Raw genomic sequence first — 23,691 nt, forward strand, 5'->3', positions numbered from 1 at the left:
TAAATAGACTTGTGGAGAAAATGATCAAGCTTGTCCTGATTTAGAAATACTCTATAGCTATTATTGACAGAAAGTTTGGGAGACTAGATAGAATTCATATCCAAAGCCAAAGAACATAAGATAGAAATAGATTTTTTAAATGCCATAAATAAAAAACTTATATATACTATGTAGCTTAATAGAGGAAGTTTTGCAGGTACGAATTTTTATTGGGGAGATCCACAAGAAAACTTACCTGGCTAGGCTGAAGGCATCGTCGATCAAACCTGCTCGGTTACTGACAGAAAGAACCTAAGACCAATTAGAAAAAACAATAGGATAACTTAGGATTAAAATAGCAGATGTTCACATATCAAAAAAAGATATTTGATAAGCAAATCTGGAGTGTACCTCATGATTCCTGATTAATTGATCAATTAATAATCTCCAGTTCCTTAGGTCATAGTTGACTCTAAAATAGCCAGTTTGATTGATGTTCCCCAGCAGCCAGCTTCCTTTGTCCAAATAAGTTATTCTGTGGTGTTCTGAAAACAACATTTTTGGGATAGATTTAAAATTTTAAGAGTTAAAATAGAATGAAGTATGCTTTCTTAACACCAGATATAACAATACCAGTAATTAAAAGTGAATGTCATTCTAAATACCTAATTGAAACCTACTCTTTAATCACTTGCATCTAGAATTTGCTAGAAAAACCTTTAGCTGGTTACTCACCATCATCTCAATTAACTGTTTTCCTATAATTACCATTTTTATTCTTGACAAAACCTCATTACATATACATAATTTTCTTTCTCAAAGTAAGTGTAACCTAGAAATCTACAGCTATATTCAGGTGACTTCTAATTAGATCGTATGGGGATATGAGACTAGACTGAAAGAAGAGGTTTTAGACGCGTATTCTAATTTTATTCAGTAAAAAAAGATTAAAATAATAGAGTTCATTTACTTAAAAGTCACTGTTGTATCTTGTCTTTTTTCTTGTGCTTTATTGAGAGAACTAATAACAGACTTTTCAACATCATCAATGCTAGTAAAATAAACCTTGTTCAAGATTTTAATATTTCCACATACAGTAGAAACAAAGATAATAAATTCTGCTTATTGGGATCACTTTGGAAAATGGTAACTTGCTTATGCTCTCCAGCTAATTTAATTAATATAACCCAGTAAAAACTAAAAATGCTATTATAACTTCTTACATATTTAACTCCTTCAAAAATGGTACAGAGAGAGGATACTATTCACTGCACATTTAGTCTTTATTGACTCCACAGAAACACAGTTCACAATTCTAATAATTTTGTTGTTGATTTTCAGGACTCATGTTTTATAAAATTTACACAGTAAAGTTGACTTTAAATGTACACACACACACACACACACACACACACACACACACACACAGTCTGATAGCTAGGAGGAAAAAATATCAAAACCACAAGGGTCTACTCTAATTTCTACAATGACTCAAAACCATAAAAGGCATCACAGAAACCATAGGCCTCTGGTGTGAGTAGGGATACATCTCTAATTCTTACTCATGTCAAACTTTTTACACATTCAGACTCCAAAATAGGAAATAAATTTACCCTCTCATTTCCTTGAAGGAATACATATACAGAGTACTCTCTCTCAAGTAGAGACCACACAAGAAGAATTTATACCACAAAACTTACTGGGTGGACATTAACAACCATTCATTTCTCAGGTTTAGAATGAAGTGAACTAATTAACCCAATGCATGTTATAGATGATCAATTTTCAAAAATCTGCAGTAAGCTGTAGATTTTATCGTTTTATGCCATTGATCCTCTTTGGTCCTTAATTTCCTTATTTGTAACCTGAGGGACAACTAATGGCCCTTAAGATTCCTTCCAAATCTATGATTCAATGGAAGAAGACATTTAGATGTACCATATTTATATACTATACTTAATTCATAGAACTCAGAGAAATAAATCATCAAATATTTTTTCAAAAATGCAAATAATTTCTCAAGTCCCTGAAATATGATTTTATAGTTTTCAAAAGTTAATATGTTTATTCAAACAATAGCTACAAAGATTTAGAATGTCATATCAATTTTACAGATGTAAAGATGACAACAGAAATAAGTAAGAAAATATGATTTTTTAAAATTAAAGGCTGGGCATGGTAGCTGATGCCTGTAATACCAGCACTTTGGGAGGCCGAGGCAGGCAGATCACAAGGTCAGGAGTTCGAGACCAGGTTGGCCAACATAGTGAAAACCCATCTCTACTAAAAATACAAAAATTAGCCAGGTGTGGTGGCATAAGCCTGTAATCCCAGCTACTCAGGAGGCTGAGGCAGGAGAATCGCTTGAACCCAGGAGGCAGAGGTTGCAGTGAGCTGAGACCGCGATACTGCACTCCAGCCTGGGTGACAGAGTGAGACTCCCTCTCAAAAAAAAACAGAGAGAAAACTGAGAATACTGTTTCTTTTTTATTATAAAAATCTTAGCACCCTTGAAAGCAGAATTAATTAATTTCTAATTGTCTTCAAGCTACTAAGATTTTTATAACAAAAATTATTTAAACTGTAACTGAATTCACTTGAGCTGAGAAAAGTTGATAAATTTTGTCTAAGAAGTATTTCTTTTGTTTCAAAAAGTTACAATGTTAAAGCATCAAGTTTAATATATAAACACATAATTTAGATTTTTACAAGTTTGAAATGGTCATACATTCCTGTAACAGTAACTGTATTTTTAAAGTTGTTTCCTGTTCATATTTTAGACAACCAGAATAACTAAGACCCACGTGATCTCCTTGGATCTAGTTTTTAAACGTATTCAATTTCAACAACTTATAGATATGATACAGTCAAATTTAAGTTAATATGTATATTAAAATAGGAAAATAATTCCTGTACCTTCTACAATGTCTGACCAGAATAAGAAAGACAGGCTTCTATTGTTTTTAAGTATGTCATTATTAAATTTACTACTAAAACCTGAAGGTTATTACTGTTCATGAATATTTTTATGCCTTTGTTACAAATGAGATCGTTGGAGAAATGATTCCCTGAAAAATTTTGTAATAGATTTTTAAATATCTTTTCAGTTCTAGTTAATTATATCCCTAAAATGTTCTTCAAATGAACTAATGGCAAGCAATGAATTTTAAAGAGATCTTTTCCAATGGCCTAATGAGGTATGGTATTTGATGAGTATCATAATAAAATGTATGGAAGTTATATCTTGATGCTGGCAAAAATAATTAAAAATTATATTTAGAATGTATCCAAAATGGCACATGGCTTAGACTACTGAGGTACAGAGCAGTTGGTATTTTGTAAGATTTCATATTCTATACTTCCGTTTGTAATAAAAATGAAAAAGAGATTAGGTATCTCTACCGGATAATTGCTGGTTGCAAAGAATGGTAATTTAAAAATTTTTTTTAAATGTCAACCAGAGTAACAAGAGTAACAGTATGAGACAAACTCAGGTAAAATAATACATTACTAGTTTTGATCACTGGACTCGGGAAAATCAAATGAGGATATTTTGTAAAACTTACAGAGAACCATGTGCATATAAGCAAAGACATCACATTACATAACTGACAGATCTGCAAAGCAATCTATCATTGTATTAAAATTGTGTGTGTGTATGTGTGTGTGTGTTTGCAAAGTCAGGGGAAGGATAGGAAGCAAAGAAAGCCAATTTTCTAAAGCCATCTCTTTACTTAACCAACTGACTTTTTGAACAACTTCTCAAGCCTTAATATCCTCATTTGTAAAATGTGGATAAAATAAAATGCATTTGAAAGGTTGCGAATCTCAAATAAACTAGTGTTTGAAGAAAGCAATACCGCATTATGCTACTTTTCATGTTTGCTTTAATTTCAGGATCAATTTCTCTTCTATTTTAATATTTTCCTTCCTAACTTTTGGCATTATATACATTCCTCTCAACTAACCATTAACTGAATAGTCACTCAACATGCAAGCTACTACATATATAAATGTCTAAATTTTTGGTATTTTCATAATAAGAATGAAAAATATAAACACTTTAACCTGTTTTCTAAAACTGAAAAAATTGGTTTAAAAATTATTTTTAAGCTAAAATGATCTATGCTTTACCTTGGCATTAAGTAAATATCATCTAAAGTAGTTTCAAAAATTGAACTGTCAGGCTGGGCACTGTGGCTCTCTCCTGTAATCACAGCACTTTGGGAGGCTGAGGCGGGCAGATTACCTGAGGTTGAGAGATCGAGACCAGCCTGACCAATATAGAGAAACCCTGTCTCTACTTAAGAAAAATCAAAAATTAGCCAGGCATGGTGGTGCATGCCTGTAATCCCAGCTACTCGGGAGGCTGAGGCAAGAGAATAGATTGAACCTGGGAGGCAGAGGTTGAGGTGAGCCAAGATCACACCACTGCACTCCAGCCTAGGCAAAAAGAGTGAAACTCTGTTTCAAAAAAAAAAACAAAAATTGATATGTCAAGAATATATGATGATTCAAATCAAATTTATACTTTATATTATCCACCACTGACTGCCTTAATATCATGTAGATCAAAGCTATATCAGTAATGACAATGAAAACTACCAAAACATTGACCTCATTGTTATAATTAAATATGGAACTGTTTTACACATATTTTTAAGAATTGGGCAGAATTTTTTCTTCATGCTTTTGTTGAGAAACAGTTTTTAGTTGACAATATTTTGAAAAAGAGCTAGGACAACATATAAAAGGAAACGAGTTAACAATCTTTTCTCCTTTTTTCCTAATTTTTGTTTGCTGTTACTTTTTTTATTAGTCATCAGAATAAATTACTTCTTTAAAAAATTGAATACAATTGAACTGGGACTGAAAAGGCAAACAGGAAAGTGTTTGGTCCTTCAGATGCCTCTTGTAAACTGTAAATTTTTGTATTTACAAAGTTTTCAGAAACCATTTCAGGATACATTATCTTAGTATGGGGAAATCTGCAAAAGTTTCAACATTCTAAATGTGACAACTTTATATCAAACAGAAGATAGTGCTATGAATGTGTCGTTTTTCATTAAAATGTTCAACTCGTACATTACACAACTTTGGCGTTGAGGGCCTGTGCCATTCATATCATAGCCTGTGCAAATAGCACCTCCTAGAGTCAGGTACTGCGCAAACTTTGCACTGTATATAAGGACCATACATGTCAAGATAGGTGATAATTTAGGCAAACGTATGGTTTGAATCAATACATTGTTTTATTCTTGAATAATAATGAAAGACTGTAAAGGAAAACTATTCCTCAAACATAACCGGTGGCTATTTGTCAATGAAAGCTGGGATACTATTCTATTTCTTTTTTTTTTTTTTTTTTTTGAGATGGAGTGTCACTCTGTCACCAGGCTGGAGTGCAGTGGCGCGATGATCTCGGCTCACTGCAGCCTCCGCCTTCCGGATTCAAGCGATTCTCCTGTCTCAGCCTCCCGAGTAGCTGAGATCACAGGTGCGTGCCACCACATCTGGCTAATTTTTGTATTTTCAGTCAAGATGGGGTTTCACCATGTTGGCTAGGCTGGTCTCAAACACCTGATCTCAAGTGGTTCACCCTCCTTGGCCTCCCAAAGTGCTGGGATTACAGGCGTGAGCCACTGCGCCCAGCTTGGGATACTATTCTTGATACTCTATGAGGAATAAAAAGATATCATGAATAACAGCATGGAAATAACTAGAAAGTTAGAAGAAATTGACTCAGAAAGGTATCCACAAGAATTACTCATCTTGAATCCTTGCACTATCTAAAAGTGAAGTTTTGGGCTAATTCTGATGTTTGATTAGTATCTTTACAATCTTTCAATTTTCTCATTTCCATTCTAACTTCCAAAGATAAATATTTTACTTTATTTCTGAAGACAGTTCTTTCTCAAGCTTGTAGGAACCTTATGCAGAGATGACTTCTTTCTAATTTGATCATTATAACAACTCAGTGCTCTCACTCATCACTTCACAATAACTTATGTAGATAAACAACTACATGACAGGAAAAGACAAATATAAAGTCAAATAAAACAGGAAGTGTGAATTCAGAATCAAGGTACAAATACTAATTCTAGTAAATGAAAGAATAGATTATAATAAACAATTTAAAAGGAAAAACACAATTTTTGAAGTATTTCAATGCATCACTATATTACATATCAATGTTTCATATACAGTATATATAAATGAAAGCATATGTTTTCATCATATGTCTTTATGTGTTAGAAATACAATAACCTGAAAATGTATGTAAACATCTACATGGAACTATAAGTGTTCATACTGCTAATAACCAGATTAGATTTCACTGTAGCAACTTTTCTTGCATGCATACATGTATGTACTCTGAGCACTTAACCCTCCCCTATAATATCAGTGCTGAGGAGAAGAAACTGTATTTGTTTACTAATTTATACTCGCCCTATTTCAAATAAAAAAATTGTGGCTTTTTAAAATAAGGCTTATGAAAGAGCAAAATAATATCAATTAACAGCATCTGAGGAAGGAGTAGGAAAAACAATATCTGGGCACACTTGACTGTCTAAATCTAAATGAGATGTTACATAAAAGATGACAATTGGCTTTTTTCTAACTCAATGGAAAACAGAAATAAAAGAGACCTGTTTCACACTCTAGAAGGAAGGCTATAGATTGGATTCAAGAAATAGCTTTCTGACAGTAAATTGAAATAGGTCACTATCTTATTTGAAGATATTTAGAAAGAGAATAGAATCTCATCTCTCTCTGCTCCTTGAAGTTTGACCCCACATAAGAGATGGCTTGCTGACCTGTCCAAGCCCCCTACCTTCTGGCCCTGTAATTACATAATTCTATGGAGAATATTGTCTGTCTTATCCTTTAAAGAGACAGTCTGGTAAAGAGAAGACAGGAAAGTGGAATTAAAAATGAGTCCTATGTTTCCAGTATTTGGTGTACTGTTCTATTTGAGGTTATAATTATATTGTAATTACATGTGGAGTTATAAAATAATACAATTTTATTTTTTTATTTTTATTTTTGTTGTTGCAGAAAGGTGATTTTATTTAGGTAAAGAAAGAGAAGGAAAGGAGAACAAGAGAAAGGCTTCCACGAAGAGTGTGGAAGGGGATTCCAGAGGGGAAATCCCGGAGGCGGCTCCCACCATGCGGAAATAATACAATTTTAAACACTTAAGATTAGTATTACAAATACTTATTTTTAAGTTTTCTCTTTAACATTAAAAAAACAAATAAATTTAGTAATTACATAAACAGACTGAAATTAGATCATTTAGAAACTATACTATATATAATTTTATAGGGGTGATAATCATTCTCTTATATTCTCTTTCTAATTTGTCTTTACTCACATTTTATAACAGCTGAAAACAGAGGTTAAGTTGCTAAACAATTATCTGAAACCAGATAGTTCCTCAGAGGAGAATATATAGTTTACCTGATTTGTTAGACACCCAAATAATTGCTTCTGAAGACACATGGCTTCTATTTCCTACCACAATAGTTAATGGAATCTGCCACAGGTAACTGCAAAATAAAAGAGAAGCTTTAAGAATAAAAATAGCTATATCAAAACAAAAACAAAAAAAATTTCCCATGTACCTTCTTTGTGATTTTTATTACTCTCATTAGGTGAACTAAAAAAATTCCAGTCATAAGAGTAAGGCATAAGTCAAAAAGATGAATTCACTCTTTCAATGACATTAAGAAGACTTGGCCTCTAAGAATTTTAATTTCAGTGCAAAGAGAGCTGCCAACAAAACAATTTATCTTGGAAAATAAAGATTCGCATTTTGCATTTGAAATGAAAAGTAACTAATATCTATACATCTGGGCCATATTGATTAAAGTCTAAATATAACTCCTTTCTACTTCTTTTTATGCTAGATTAAGACACATTTCAGTGGCTTCATGCATTTACATTTTAATAGTCTCCTTATTTATTATCTAATACTCTATGGAACGCTATTAAGGTACTTTACAGAAAAGTTAATATATCTAAAGTTACTCAGAGGAAAAGAAAAAAACAAAACAAAACTAATCAGATTTCCCTACAGTCCAGATAAGCAGAAAGAATATTGTGGGACATATTTAATGCTCTGTTTTGTGAAATGGAATTTCTAACTTAGTGTGTCAAAGCATCCACCAACAGGCAGGGACCAATCATGAATCTCAGCTATTAAAGAGAAGCATTTTGCAATATTTACCTTTTTATGGGATTAAAAATTGAGGCCTATACTTATACACTAAGTAATGTCAGTTTAGTCTCAGATGAGTGGCCAGAGATACGCTGGACGGTTTTACAATAAGTATAATGATTATATTTGTTTTCTTCCTTGAAATATAGCCAGATTATTTCAGTCTATCATTTTACCTTATCAATAGGGTAGCCAAAAATTCCAGTATGGAAAAAAATATTTTTCTATTTTAGAAATGTAACAACAGACATTGTGTGACCTCAATAACTGTGAGAATAAAGGAAGAATTGAAAAATGTTCAGGAAACATGTATGAGGGTAATAAACATTAAAACGAATATGTCTTTTTGGGGAGTAAGAGAGGAGGACATCTCCTATGAATCTGTCATGTGGAATTTGACTATTTTATTATTTCATGTTTTGCATTCACAATAAACAGAACTCAGCAATAGTAAAGAGTCCAAATGGAAGGTTGGAAGAAATTCATAATTTTATACTCTTATCTCCAGTATGGAAAGTCAAAATAATATGTTTAGAGTTCTTAATTTTAAAACTGTATGCTACACTTAATGAAAAAAAAAAAATTTGGAGTGCCAATTATGTGGAGATACTATGCTATACTAATATGGACTCCATACAATCCATCTAGTAATAAAACAATTTATAGTAGCAAACTCTATATTGACTCTTCAGACAGTAGTTCATGAACAACAACTCATGTAAATTTTTTAACAAATACTTCCACGTTTCCAACATAGGATGAAGAATATGCCCCAGATATTTAATGACAGATTTGCTGTGAGGAGGAGACAAAAAACCTGATATATTTCATTAACAACTCTTCTCTAAAAACAATGGATCTCTTTTGGTTAATTAGAATAGTTAAGAGACGACAATGTCCAATTCTGGGACTGGTTCTCATATTAAATGATAAGCTCATTTCTGTGTATCTAGATCTTGAAAAATCCTGAAAATAGGAGGCATTTCTATTCTAAATCATAAATTACTATTGAATTTGATTGAATGAACTTGGAACAAAATGAAATAAAAGGCATCAAACCCATCTATAGGTAAGACAGATTAACTTAATAAACTTGACTTTGGTACATATCGTCCATATTGAGTTGGGTCAGCTAAATTGTGAAGCCAGGTAAGTACTTGTCAAAAGGCAAAGAATATAAAAAATTGAGGACATTTACAAATTCTCAAAGATAAATATGTCTTTTTTGTAGCAAGATCATAAAATGTTTGTGAATCATTGTATGCCCCTAATATAAATAAACATAATTTCTATGTATTTAAATTATTTATTCTAAACAATTAGAGATTATGATAAAAATTGGTTTGTTTCAACATTTGGGTTTTAGAAAAAAAATCTCTAAAATACAGGAAAATGATTCACATAAATACTGGCATGTCAATACCACATACATACAACAAGGTCCAAAATGTCAGACATTGTATCGCATCGCTGTTCTGATGCAAGTTAATTATACGGTTTGGGGATACAAACTTTGAGGCATTTTGTAAAACTTCAAAAAAAATTTCTATTTTTCCTAAGAATATTTTTGTTCCCTAGTCTATGTGTGTATGTGTATATGCACAGACACAACCAAAATCTACATATAGTCACAAAGACAAAAGTTCCAAGTCACCAAGCATATTTGAAATTTGTATTTTCTGAACTACTGTATGTCAATACATTTCATAACTTATCAATGTATATGTGAACTTTTCATAAATTTTATTTTAAAATCAAAGAAAGCCTGATAATTATGTTGTTTTGTGATTATAACTTAAAAGACTAGAAGATCCTAAACATAGCTGAGTGAAAAGCCCTGTGCATTGTAAAGAAATCTGAGATTCCAATGGATTATGCTTAAAAAGATATTAGAAAAAATAACTTAGGAAATTAGATTGTGTTCCAACTGTTTCAGTTTAACTTGAATTTTCGTCATCTTATTTTAAGCATTAAAAAAGACCCCCCAAGATATTTTTTTCTTTAACAGTACCTGGGACTACCTCTCATCATCAGTCATTTTCATTGTTATAATAAAACAACTTTTATTCTAATGGTTATATTAAGGTAGCAGAGAACAGGTGTATATAAACTTGAATGAGACATCTTTTTATAAAATAGCATCAGTATTAATGAAGCATTTGTGCAGACTTTGTGAAAACCGTTCAGATGTCACTGTCATCAGGGCATTAAGAGAAGGAAAATATGACTGTGGAGGTAAGTATAATTCTCTGCAGCAAGGAACTCTGAGAAGCTCCTCAGTGTATAGGGAGACATTACTTAACATTGCAATGCATTAACTTTATAAAGAAAAAGGCTACGCAAATTCACAACTTCCCAAGTACCAAAATTCTAGAATATACTTTACACTCTGTTACACATCAACTAACTTAATGTGACTATTTAGTTATGTGAAGATCTTGCCTTTCTATGCTGTAATACAACTATTACATAGAAAAATATAATTATTAGATTTACTTAAAATGTTCTAGGCATATTGCTATGATGTTCCAACATTTCTTAGAAAAATAAAAAGACAAATAATTGATTTTCCTGGCTCAGAAAATGTACTCAATTAACAGAATTTCTGGAATAGATAGGCAGTTGGTTTTACTCCATCAACTGTTTTCATTGTGAAATAAAGACCTAGGAAGGCTATATACATAGGCCAGATAGAGTTGTATTGAAGCTTTGATCAGAATGTTATAGTTAATTAAATGATCAATGCTATAAAATTGCAATAATATATTTTTAGCTACAAACTCTATAATTGCAAAATAAATAGAAAATCATTTTTAAGACTAATAGGATGTCCTGCATTATCTTACTCTTAATATTTTATGTGCCAAGTTCTCAGAGTTCAAACTCATCCATACGATTTTATAACTCCAGAAGACAAAGCGACAAAGCTGTCTAGATGTTACATGTGCTTATACAGCCTGGGAGAAATTCTTCCTTTAAAGAATCAGACTCCTGGCTGGTACATCTGATGTATGTTATAGGCTGACAGAATAGTTTTGTCCAAAATTTGTTCTGTCATCTGCGTGTCCTTTATGTTTTTCTGCATCAGTGATGCTTGTGTCAGACTGATCATTCTCAAAGGTCTGGCCTGAATCTCTCTAATTTTGCCACAGTCAAGTAGCTTTTATGTACTTCCTGGCAAGGCCAGAGTTGATGCCTACTCTGTGCTTGTTTTGCCTGGGGCCAGACATCAGAGGATTAGAAACAACACTTGGCAGATGTGGGGAATCCAGGCTGGGGGAAGAAGCATTGACAGGGTCAGTCCCTAACAGTGGTGACAGTGTGGCAGGGTACTAGCACATCCCATGAGTCCACACAGTTGGATTGCAAAGGGTAGTGTGTTGAAGGTACATATAGACTGTATATGGTGAGGGAGATGTAAGACACTGCTTTCCTGAATCAGATTCCAAATGTAGTCACCAGAAACATTCATGGATTTCTCAGTCACTTTGACTGAGTGATTGGCTGGTCTTGGAGCTAGCCTACTGGGGAACAATTTCCATTCTTCTTAGAGATGACAAAGCAAATTAATGTCTGTTCCAGATCTCCTACATACTGGTGGATGATAAAGTCATACCCCTAATTTTCCAAGGTAATGGGAGACAGCATTAGGAACCTAATCTAAACATCTCATTGTGCTTATCAATTCTAACTTCTCTCCCTCTTCCTGTACCTCCCATCCCCTACCCCCAATCCCAGCCCTCATAGGACCCAAAGTCTTATTAGGACATCTTAAATGAAATGAAATGGACTGATTTAAGTACTACTGTCATTCCTTGGCTTAGCCCTTCGTGAGACACAAAATAGTCAGAAAACATAAAGTAGAAAAGAAACAAAAATGCTACATGCTGAGTTATCAGTAATTAAATAAGCGTTTCAGCAGAAAGTTAAAGAAACAACAAATAAAGATTCTATATATTCTGTCTGTTTATTGGTTTTAAACACTAAAAATGAGAATAAGAGAACATATGTTGATACTAAGTGGCATTTATCATTAGATCATTTTAAAGTATTGTTTTAAATTCTTTTAACTCAGTCATTATTTAATTTGATTTTTGTTTTAATTAGTTTTTCTGCATTATTAGTTTCTGTTCTCACTTGCTTTATAAATCTCACAGTTTGCTCAATTCCTTTTAATTCACAGCAACACATTTTAACTTTCTTGCATTTAATTCAAAAAACATTCATGGGGAAAAGTGAAAAATAACATTTTATTATTTTTAACCACCATGATTATTTAAAATTCTGTCCTCCTAAACAAATAACTTTGATGTTTTTCAGCCTGAAGTTTCAGATATCCAGGAAACAGGAGTAAAAGAAGAATCAAAATGAAAATAACTTGTATAAATAAAGAAACAAGAACTCTATTTCACTTATAACATTTCAGAATTGTATTACTGATGCTCTCTGAAACATTCAAACTGCAAAGTGAAATGTAAGAATAAAAACAATTATTTTTCATGTAAAAAAGAATGTTGTACCTGTTATTTTGAAGTTTAAGTGCTTTAGTTTTAGCACTGATATCATAGATAAAATGTTGTTGGGTAATTACTATTCTATTTTCTGCTGTCGTGTTTCCCAGGATGGTGATAACAGGATAACCCATCTGGAGTGTCCACTGATCCATTACTTCTTGTATATTTACATATTTCCCAGTTCTTTTTAAAGCCTTTACAAGGAAAAATGTATAAATTAGTTTTATAAATATGAATTATCAATATAATTAACATTAAGGCATTTTTATTTCTATCTTTACTATTTATCTACATATGAAAACATTTAAAGCCAGTGAAGACAATATAATGTGTTAGTGGAATTAATCTTCTTGTCCCAAGTTAAGCTTTATACATGTACATAAAAATGACAGTCATATTAACATTAAACTTTTTACATAACATAAAAACATAAAATATATGTTATTGTTAAAGCAAGAACTTGAAGCATCAGTAAGTATTCCCAGCATGTCTAGTGTCATGTTTAAATATTTGACATATAGAAAAAAAAATGTAAAACAATTATTTTTTAACATGAATATCTTATACCATATTAAAATTATATTTCAGAAGCATTGTCATGTTTGAAAGTAGGCAAGATATCTGTTAATACCATTTGTAGTTTAGTTTTAAACTCCATTATTTTACAATATATTATATAAAACAAAAAATCAACATGAACAAATGAAAAATGTAAAAAGTAAAAACAAACTCAATGTCAATAAAGGTTTGAATGTCTTTTAAATGCAATTCAAATATTCAAGTAGAGGTTTTGATATTTGAGATTCCTATACTTTACCTCTGATAATGTATTCCAGAGATCATTTCTGGCTGCATTGCCATACTTATGAATGGTTAAATAATCCTACAAGAATATAAAGTTGTAATTACAATTCAAGGGCTAAATAGTAACTAGTAAACACAATTATTTCGCAATTCAATTAATAATTATCATTTGTTATAATTATATTAATAAAAAAGACATACAAAAAGATAAAGAATCTCATTTAAAAATATTCCAAAGAGATTTAGCTATAAAATTTTCTTAATTAAGTTGTCAAACAATATTAATCTCTTAAAAATTATTTCCATAGCTATAATCACTTCTTACAGATATCCAGGGTCAAAGATCTTCCTCTAATTGAGCAAGTCAACCTCAGTCAATTCTGAAAACACTACCTCTGCTGTTGAATATTTAGAGAAACTTTCCCACCAGGCTTTTGTGTTAAAGTGTTGAAAAAGAAATATTTTATTTTATGAAAAAAAGAAATAGCTAATATATACTGATATTAAGAGGGACTGCTTTGCCAAAAGAATACTTTCTCCACAATCTGTCTCTAGTTCAGTGGTCTCTCTGCAAAGGAAAGGCTGCCTATTACAATAATTATAAATACTTATTTCCATAGGTTTGAAACACACATTAATATTTGATAAGAAAATGTTATTCCTAAGTTTATTTAATATTTTGGGGCTTAGGACTTGCCATATTTAATGTTCGGTTATTAGTGGTAAAACCTATACACTTTCCATTCAATTCACACTTTGTTCTCTTCTAAAAATTGTGGTTTGTCTCATCAATGTGCTAATTAGTTATGGCTGGTTTGCATTATTTTTTTCTGATTTCAGAGTGGAACAATGAATATTAAAAATACTGTTATATTGTAAAAGGCCCCCTCCTTCATTTGAAATTCCATTATCTCTGCAACATATAGATAGTAGACAAAATCCTAAATTACATTAAACTACTAAACAGAAAGATGCTCACTTCTTCAGTACTTTATATGGAGTGGGCTACTCTGGGGATAATTAAAGAGAAGCAAATTTTCTGAAATATAAATTATAACACCTGTGACAGATTCAGCTTTTGTTAGCAATTCACACCACAGAAAATGGCAACTCCCACTTAATCAGTTGCCTAGAGATGCAATGTCCAACACTAACTAACTTAGCCACAAATTCATCATTGCACCAGGTGTTATTTTGTTTTTTAAAAAACACAACTTTGTTTTTTTAAAAAAACTTTGTTTTTAAAAACATACAACTCCGAATAACCATTCTGAATCCTAATTTGGCTTTGAACATTCCATATGAGGTTTTTCAACATGAACCCAGGGACCAGGATTTAAATAGATTATTTCAGATTTAACTTTCAAAATTATTCTTTATGCTTTTTTCACTTAAATAAATAAATTTTGGAATGAGATTTATAAAATATAAATGTGCATTTTATTTTATGTTTTTATTTTTTATCTGAAACAAGAGCTCACTCTGTCACCCAGGCTGGAGTGTAGTGATGTGATCATGGCTCACTGCAACCTTTACCTCCCAGGCTCAAGTGCTCCTCCTTCCTCGGCCTCCTGAATAGCTAGGACTACAGGCACTCATACCACCACACTCAGCTGTTTTCTTTTTCTTAAAATTTTTTGTAGTGATAAGATCCCATTATGTTGCTCAAGTTGGCCTTGAGTTCCTGGGCTTGAGCTAGTCTCCCCCTGTGGCCTCCCAAAGGGTTGGGATTACAGGCCTTAGCCAATATACCTAACTTGCATTTTATTTTAGTGATGTAATAATAAAAGGTGCTAAAATTAGAACTCTTTACTCTTAGGTTCTGTTTATGGGTAGTGCTGCTAGGCTAATTCAGCAAAGGGAAACAAAGGAATGCTAACTATAAAGTCCAATATACAACTACAATTTTATTCCCATAGATAATAAAAGTCTATTCACAGTATGAGTTGACCTTGTCCCAATATCGTCAGTTTGAATTATTTGTTCCTTCCTCAGTTTAGAATAAGACTCAAGTTTCCACTTTAAGCAGGCTGAAATGAAAATTATCCAGACATAAGAAGCAATTTCCAACTTGCCTGCCTCTGTATTCAGGGAAGATAACACATCTTCTTGAACTCTCAGTAACCCTAATATTCAGATGTTACTGGAATTTTACATGTGCCAACTTTTTAAAAAAAGTTTCCTTTTTTTTTTTTTTTAAAGAGAAAGCTTGCTTAAACATACTCATAGCTTGAATTAAGAAAATTTTGCAGAATTATAAAGAAACTTAAAGGATAATGAGTGTGTTTTAATATTTTTTCATTAATTCCACAAAATGTATGGAGCACTAGAGTGTGTTCAGACAACTTTCTAGTACGGGGAAATAATGGTGAAGAAAAGCTTACTAAGAACAACTACAGATACTGAGATGTGATTTGTGTAGGAAGATTTCCATGACTGAAGCTATAGAAGCCTTGGTATAATAACCACTTGGCAAGATGAAATCACATTTGGCATCACATTGAATAAAATGATTTTAAGTTCCTTTCAAACCTCTAAGTCAGTGAATATGAAAGTCCTTAGAGACATAAATCTGAAATGGAAATCTAAGTTTACATTTATGTGTATGAAAGTCAGTCTGCAGCACATTTGACATTATGACATAAAATAGAAGAATGTTTTAATATTAACTTTAAAAGAATTGTGGTTTCTCTATACTATATATTTCCAAAATAATAGTGTTATTGTAAGGAATAAAATAAAGATAATCACCGGAATATTCTTTTTTTTTTTTTTTTTTTTTTTTTTTTTTTTTTTTTTTTTTTTGAGACGGAGTTTCGCTCTTGATACCCAGGCTGGAGCGCAATGGCGCGATCTCGGCTCACCGCAATCTCCGCCTCCTGGGTTCAGGCAATTCTCCTGCCTCAGCCTCCTGAGTAGCTGGGATTACAGGCACGCGCCACCGTGCCCAGCTAATCACCGGAATATTCTTAAGGAACATAACAAATAATATAGACTAATTAAAAGTTAAAAGCCTATTAAACAAGAATATATTACATCTGCCTATAGAGAGAGGCATCACAGTACAGTGGTTTAAAATACAGTAACAAGAACCTGTCTTAATTCAAACCCAAGGCCCAACTTTCACTAGCTATATGATCTTTAGAAAGTTGTTAGCCAAAATAGACAAATGGGACCTAATCAAACTCCACAGCTTCTGCACAGCAAAAGAAACAGTCAATAGAGTGAATCGGCAACCAACAGAATGGGAAAAAATTTTTGCAGCCTACCCATCTGACAAAGGGCTGATATCCAGAATTTACAACGAGCTAAAAAAGATTTACAAGAAAAAAACAAACAAGCCCATTCAAAAATGGGCGAAGGATATGAACAGATACTTTTCAAAAGAAGACATACACGAGGCCAACAAACATATGAAAAAATGCTCATCATCACTGGTCATTAGAGAAATGCAAATCAAAACTACATTGAGATACCATCTCACGCCAGTTAGAATGGCGATCATTAAAAAATCTGGAGAAAATAGATGCTAGAGAGGATGTGGAGAAATAGGAACACTTTTACACCGTTGGTGGGAGTGTAAATTAGTTCAACCACTGTGGAAAACAGTGTGGCGATTCCTCAAGGACCTAGAAATAGAAATTCCATTTGACCCAGGAATCCCATTACTGGGCATATATCCAAAGGATTATAAATCGTTCTACTATAAGGACACATGCACACGAATGTTCATTGCAGCACAGTTTACAATAGCAAAGACCTGGAACCAGCCCAAATGCCCATCGATGATAGACTGGACAGGAAAAATGTGGCACATATACACCATGGAATATTATGCAGCCATTAAAAATGAGGAGTTCGCGTCCTTTGTAGGGACATGGATGAACCTGGAAAACATCATTCTCAGCAAACTGACACAAGAACACAAAACCAAACACCACATGTTCTCACTCATAGGAGGGTGTTGAACAAGGAGAACACATGGACACAGGGAGGGGAGCACTATATACGGGGGTCTGTTGCGGGGGAGTGGGGGGGACAGCGGGGGGGGAGTTGGGGAGGGATAGCATGGGGAGAAATGCCAGATATGGGTGAGGGGGAGGGAGGCAGCAAATCACACTGCCATGAATGCACCTATGCAACAACTTTGCATGTTTTTCACATGTACCCCAAAACCTAAAATGCAATAAAAAAAAAAAAAAAATCACAATCAGGAAAAAAAAAAAAAAAAGAAAGTTGTTTAACTCTTTGTGCCTATCTTCACATCTATAAAATGGGGATAATAAAATAACTACTGTATATATTTTTTTCTGAGAATTAAATGATTCAATATACAGTGTTAAAAGAGTGAAGAGAGCCAAGTATATACCATAAATATTCAGTGGGCATTCTCTTTGGTAATCTTTTTAATAATTTCAGGCTATAGGTTAGAAAACTGAGTAACTGAGAAGGAAATGCATCATTATCAATAATCATGAAAGAACACAGCACATGAAAACAGTAATATTTGTCTCCTTTTTAACACTGTTCAAGTTGCCTTATATTTTATCTCATTCAGTCCACACAACATTAAGAGGTAGATACTATCAACATCATTTAATAAATCATAACATTGGAACTCAGAGTCTTCAGCCTACATCCAAACCCTATGCCTGTGCCTACCCAAATCCAATATCTAAGAGATACCATAAAGATAACTGAGTTGTATTCAAAACTGAGCTCATTGTCCTCCCCTATATTGGCTCCTTTTGGTGTCCCTTCTCCGGTGATGACCTTTACATCTGTCTCAACCAAAGAGCTGTCTTGATGCCTTGATCACCCTTTCCACCACATTCAATTAATAATCCATGACCTAAATATACTCCAAGATTCCCACTTTCCCTTACCTGTTAGTCAACCACTCTACAGAATCTTACATGGATAATGACAGCTGCCCTTGCTTCTGCTTTGTCCCTTTCACATCTAGTCTCTCCCACAAAGCCAGAATATTTTTGATCAAATACACATAAATCCCTGCTATGTTCAGAATATAGTCCAAACTCCTTAATATAATCTAAAAAATGGCCCTCATAGTCTTGTTCCTCTGTATTTCTCAAATCTCTTTGTTAGCTTGTTGCTCCCTGCATTAATTTAGCCACTTTCAGCTTTCTGAAGATGCCTAATGGATATTTTATCTCATTTCTGGCTCTCTGCACATGCAATTCTCTACTTTTTTTTCTTCTTTGCCTACTTCAATTCAATTCAATTGCCAGAACTCAATTTTGATGCATTTCCTCCAGGAATTATTTCCCATCCACTTCAACCACCTTCCTAATGCTAAGTATCTCTTTTATATTTCCACACATTGTTCTACATAATAGCATTTATCCCATTGTGTCATAGTTGCCTGTTTATTAGTTTGACTGTTCACACAGTCTGTAAACTCCATGAGATTAATGATACTGCCAGTGTTGTTTACCACTATTTAACCAACATCTTTGTGCCCGGTCTAGTATACAAGTACTCTCTCTATATATAAATGTGTGTGTGTGTGTGTGTGTGTGTGTGTGTGTGTGTGTGTGATTTGTCTTTCCTTTTGCAATATTCTTTTCTGTTGATAACTGACAATGCAGTAAGCATAGATTTCTTACACCTGTCAGAATCCCCCAAAATGTCATATTTAAATACAACACAGGACATAATTTATGATTTCAGCATATATTTGTCAGGCATATAACTTGAACAGATATATACGATTGCATATAATGTCATCAAAAATTGTGAACTATTGCATACGAGACCACTTTTGTTTTATTTCATTTGCTAACAAGTGACGTGGGTCATAACATGTCCTGTGTAAAAGCCAACAGGACTAATAAAGACAAGGGAAAAGTAAAGAGTGAGTTAAGGAAATAAAGCACTATTATCTTTTAAGATTTACATGGAAATAATTATGGAATAATTGCTTCGCTATTAAAGAGTCCTTTAGCATGCTAGGATAGAGGATTAACCACATAAATGGTTTATTCTTGAGACATAAAGGGATGGTTCCATGAAAACCATGTGGATTGGTTTACATGTGTTTAGCTGCAAGTAATAAATATCCATCCTAGAATGACTTTTAAAATAGCAGTATTTATTCTTTCCTATAAGTAGGTAGGACAGAGCTTCAGCCACTTTCTTCTGGAATTATTTTGGTCCTACCCCTATCTATGATTTAGCTCCATTTTCAGGTTTGTGGCTAGATGGCACGAGCAATCCCAAGCATCACATTCAGATGTGACATTGTTCAGAGGAAAGAGATAGAATTTCTTCCTGAGAACCTCTTTTTAAGAATCAGGAAAATTTTCCTTCAAATTCTGCAGCAAATTTGCCACATTTATCATTTGTCAAAATTGCATCATGTGCTCTATTAAGAATATGTTACTGCATTTTAAGGGACCATTGTTTGGACTTTACCCAAGGAAAGACATAGTCCTCTCAAGTATATGGCTGTTGAGAAGAGAGTGAAAACTTGAAAAAAAAAATCAAAATTCAGACAATAAGAAAGAGTGGGCAACTAGGTATAGGGAGACGACCACCACCAATAGTGCTTTCTCTAGTGAGACAGGGAAGTCTCATTGACACTGGGAAGTAGGATGCCCTATACTTGAAAGACTAGTCTGGAAATGCTAGGTAAATTCAAGCACTGATTTTTCTGACTATGTGATAAGAAGGCCGAAGCAAGGGTTTGAAATATTGTTGCTTTCTATCAAGAATAATTGTACCTCAAAAAGTTTGTAGTGGGCGTTTGTCAATTTTTGGCTTTCCAGCATCTAAATACCAGTTTTATGGGTGGGGGGCAATCACTCACTATGGAATCTGGAAGGAAGGCAAAATCTCTGCCTTGCTCTATTGAAATGGAAGGGACAAAATACTAAATATTTGCTCTCCACTTTCCCTGGCATTTAATGTCTGGCATGTGCTCTGGCCTCAGACAAGGGGGTGTTTTGTCCTAGGACTGTAAATCCAAAAAGAGTAGTGCCTCTCATGGTGACACAGAGGGTCCTGTGGTAGCCCCTCTAATGGCAGCCACTGGGGGGTCCTGTGGTAGCCCCTCTAATGGCAGCTAGCGGAGCCTGCCACTCCTGTGGCATGACCTTGGCAACATCTCTTGATTTCTGAGTCTCCTTTAGTTCTTATTCTGTTTTGTAAGCCTCATCCTCAGTCTTTCCAAAGATTCAATGGGCTACCTACATCCTTCAAGTAATTTTCGTTCTGCCTAATTTAACCAGAGTTTGTTTCTGTTGCTTGCATAATATAGCCCTAATGGGTTAAACAAAACGAAGGAAGACACTTTACATTATCTTGGTGATCCCTAGTAAGAAAAATAAACTATTGCCTACAACACATACAAAATAAAATCTAAAGAACACTAAATTCTATTTAGTAAATCAGCTAGGTTTTTGTTGTTATGAACAGTAGGTATGGCATGAAAGAGATGTATACTTAATTTTTTTGTTTTAAAGGCAGACAAGAAGGTTGGAGAGAAAGATTAAAGCTGAAATACAAAGTACAGAAGGTTCTGTAGACTGGTGGAGGGGGAATGCACACAGAGTGGCAACAGCGAAAACATTTTAAAAAGCAATATTTTATATTAAACTTCCAAAACAGGGACTTCTGAACTAAGAACCTTAAGTTCTGAACTTACATATTTGTAAGTATGTGCATTATTAGAGTACCGTGATCTTAAAGGGATCCATGAACAGCCGTAAAAGTAGATTAAAAGTATCAGATCACAGCAATGTCACACAGAGTTGGATAAAACCAATATGAAGCCTGGCCCATGCACTTCAGAGGATGTTTTTACATTCCCTAACCTTGAGAAACAGAAGCAAGAAGACAAAAACAGTGACAGATGACCAACTTAAAGAAAGCTAGACGACAGACCAAGATATTTATTTGGATTCATACCTAGAAATTGATGATAATTTTAAGACCTAGTAAAAATGATTAACAAAGCACTAAGGAAGCGTTAGGCAAAGATTTAAAAGTAATATTTATATCTTAATTCTATTAGATAAATGCCAGAGATGAAAAGGTATAAATAATTATTGAAACTTTCCTTTATTATTAAAGTATATTAGATTTCCAAGAAGGAAATCCAGTATAATAAGAACGATTACTAAACTTTTTGAGGTACAGCAGTTTTAAGCCACAAGACAGTAAAAGAAAAAAAGATGACACATTTAGGAAAGAAAGCTATTGGACAGATAGAAGAAGAATAGTTGAAAGTCAGTTATCATGGTTTGCATATCATACTAATTCTGAATTTTTAAATGTGTTCACCCTAAATTTACCTTTAGAAGTGGCTTGCTTAGATATGGGAGTATTTAGATAGTTCACTAGGAACAAAAAAGGCATTTTACATGTTCTAAAAATCCATTATTCCACTCAATTAATGTAAATTTTGTAAGAATAAGTGTATTTTATAGGAGTCTCCTAAATATAATAGAACATCATAAAATTGTAAATCAAAACAACCTGCTAGTTCATGAAAGGTTTTCTTGTTTGTTTGCTTTAAATTATAGACAATGGTATCTTCTCACACCACTTTTGTTTTCAAATATCTCCTATGTTGTAATTATAGATCATACCATCAATTCCTCAACATGCAGGCACATCACCAGAGTTACAACATTGCCACTGTAGGATTTGTACACCATTCCAGAACAAGGTGACAGGGTCCTACACCTGTCAGTGAAATAATATAAGTGTCATAGTCCATAGAGGAGTTCTGGGGTACTAAAATATTTCTACCTCTCACTTTTGCTGCTAGCATGAAATATTACTGAGACATAAAGTGAATCTATTGGTAAAAATGAAGCTTGTGAATTGCTTTTTCTGAACACCCTGATAAAGGGCTTTGATCACCACTCACTCACAAAATAGACAGATTACATCCTGGCTGGTAAAAATGCACTGCTTCTTGTAAATCAAGTTGCCCACTGATTGTAGGCATGTACACAGAGTTCCCTTCTCCCACCTCTTTGTTCTCCCAGCCCTGGTGCTGGTGACAATTTGGGAAGAAATATAATTTAGCTGAGAAAGAAGGTGTATATTAAAAAACAAACAAACAAACAAACAAACAAAAAAACTACGTATGAACTCAGGCTGGTCCCTACCAGTCATGTGATCTTGGATAAAGTATCTATTTTCTCTAAAACCTTAATTTCTTCAACTGAAAAATGTACATAATGTAGTACTTACCTATAAGAGTATGAACAAAAAATGACATAAAACAAATAAACGCCTTAGAAAATAGCCACATAAAGAATCCAAGAAACTTCAGTTACTTTAATAGCAATTTACATGGGGAAAAAAAGCTAGTGTCAAAAGTCTTTTTCAATGTTCCCTCCAAGAGAAGCTAAAATGTTCTAGAGACACCATAAGAAAATTGTATGGAATTGGCCGGGCCTGGTGGCTCACACCTGTAATCCCAGCACTTTGGGAGGCTGAGTGCGGCAGATCACCTGAGGTCAGGAGTTTGAGAACAGCCTGGCCAACGTGGTGAAACCTCATCTCTATTAAAAATACAAAAATAGATGGGCAAGGTAGCAGCTGCCTGTAATCCCAGCTACTCAGGAAGCTGAGGCAAGAGGATGGCATGAACCGGGAAGGCAGAGGTTGCAGTGAGCTGAGATTGTGCCATTGCACTTCGGTCTGGGTGGCAAGAACAAAAGTCTATCAGAAAGAAAGGAAAAGAAGAAAGGAAGAAAGAAAGAGAAAAAAGAAAGAAAGGAAGAAAGAAAGAAAGAGAGAAAAAAGAGAGAAAGAGAAAGAGAAAAAGAAAAAGAAAATTATATAGACTAACCTGAAGGACGAAAGTGCCTGCGTAGGGTGTGGGGTGCGGTAGAGCGGTAGAAAAAGTAAAGAAAAATTGAGCACAAAGCTTCCTTTAGGCTTGAGAAAAGCTGTTTAGAAGACTTCTTTCCAAATCTGGTAAAGTAATGGGTTTTGGACAGTTCAAGTTGTGGGGTCTAGCACCCTGTCTTTCACAGAGCTCTGCTGAGATAACAAAACCTCTGATGGGTAGTTCATGGAATGGGCACATTCATTTGACTCAGCACTAAAGAGACTTACCCAAGTTGGTACTAATGCAATAAAGACACTAATCTGCAGGTGACCAGAAAGGTTCAGAAAAGATGTATA

At 33.7% G+C, this 23,691-nt stretch overlaps 1 protein-coding gene across 1 annotated transcript in view; it reads right to left on the bottom strand.

Moving 5' to 3' along the window:
* Positions 1-23,691, bottom strand: part of TRHDE (thyrotropin releasing hormone degrading enzyme) — a 385,721-nt gene that overhangs the window by 93,114 nt on the left and 268,916 nt on the right. Inside the window, exons 8-12 of the mRNA XM_012441402.2 lie at positions 13,535-13,600; positions 12,724-12,911; positions 7,444-7,532; positions 391-524; positions 236-291 (exon numbers count right to left, since the gene is read on the bottom strand). Coding sequence (XP_012296825.2) covers positions 236-291; positions 391-524; positions 7,444-7,532; positions 12,724-12,911; positions 13,535-13,600 — 533 coding nt within the window. The remainder of the gene's footprint in view (positions 1-235; positions 292-390; positions 525-7,443; positions 7,533-12,723; positions 12,912-13,534; positions 13,601-23,691) is intronic.

The sequence above is a fragment of the Aotus nancymaae genome, unplaced genomic scaffold (assembly GCF_030222135.1).
Source record: "Aotus nancymaae isolate 86718 unplaced genomic scaffold, 86718_ANA_hifiasm-v0.15.2.pri h1tg000016l, whole genome shotgun sequence".
Classification (NCBI taxonomy): domain Eukaryota; kingdom Metazoa; phylum Chordata; class Mammalia; order Primates; family Aotidae; genus Aotus; species Aotus nancymaae.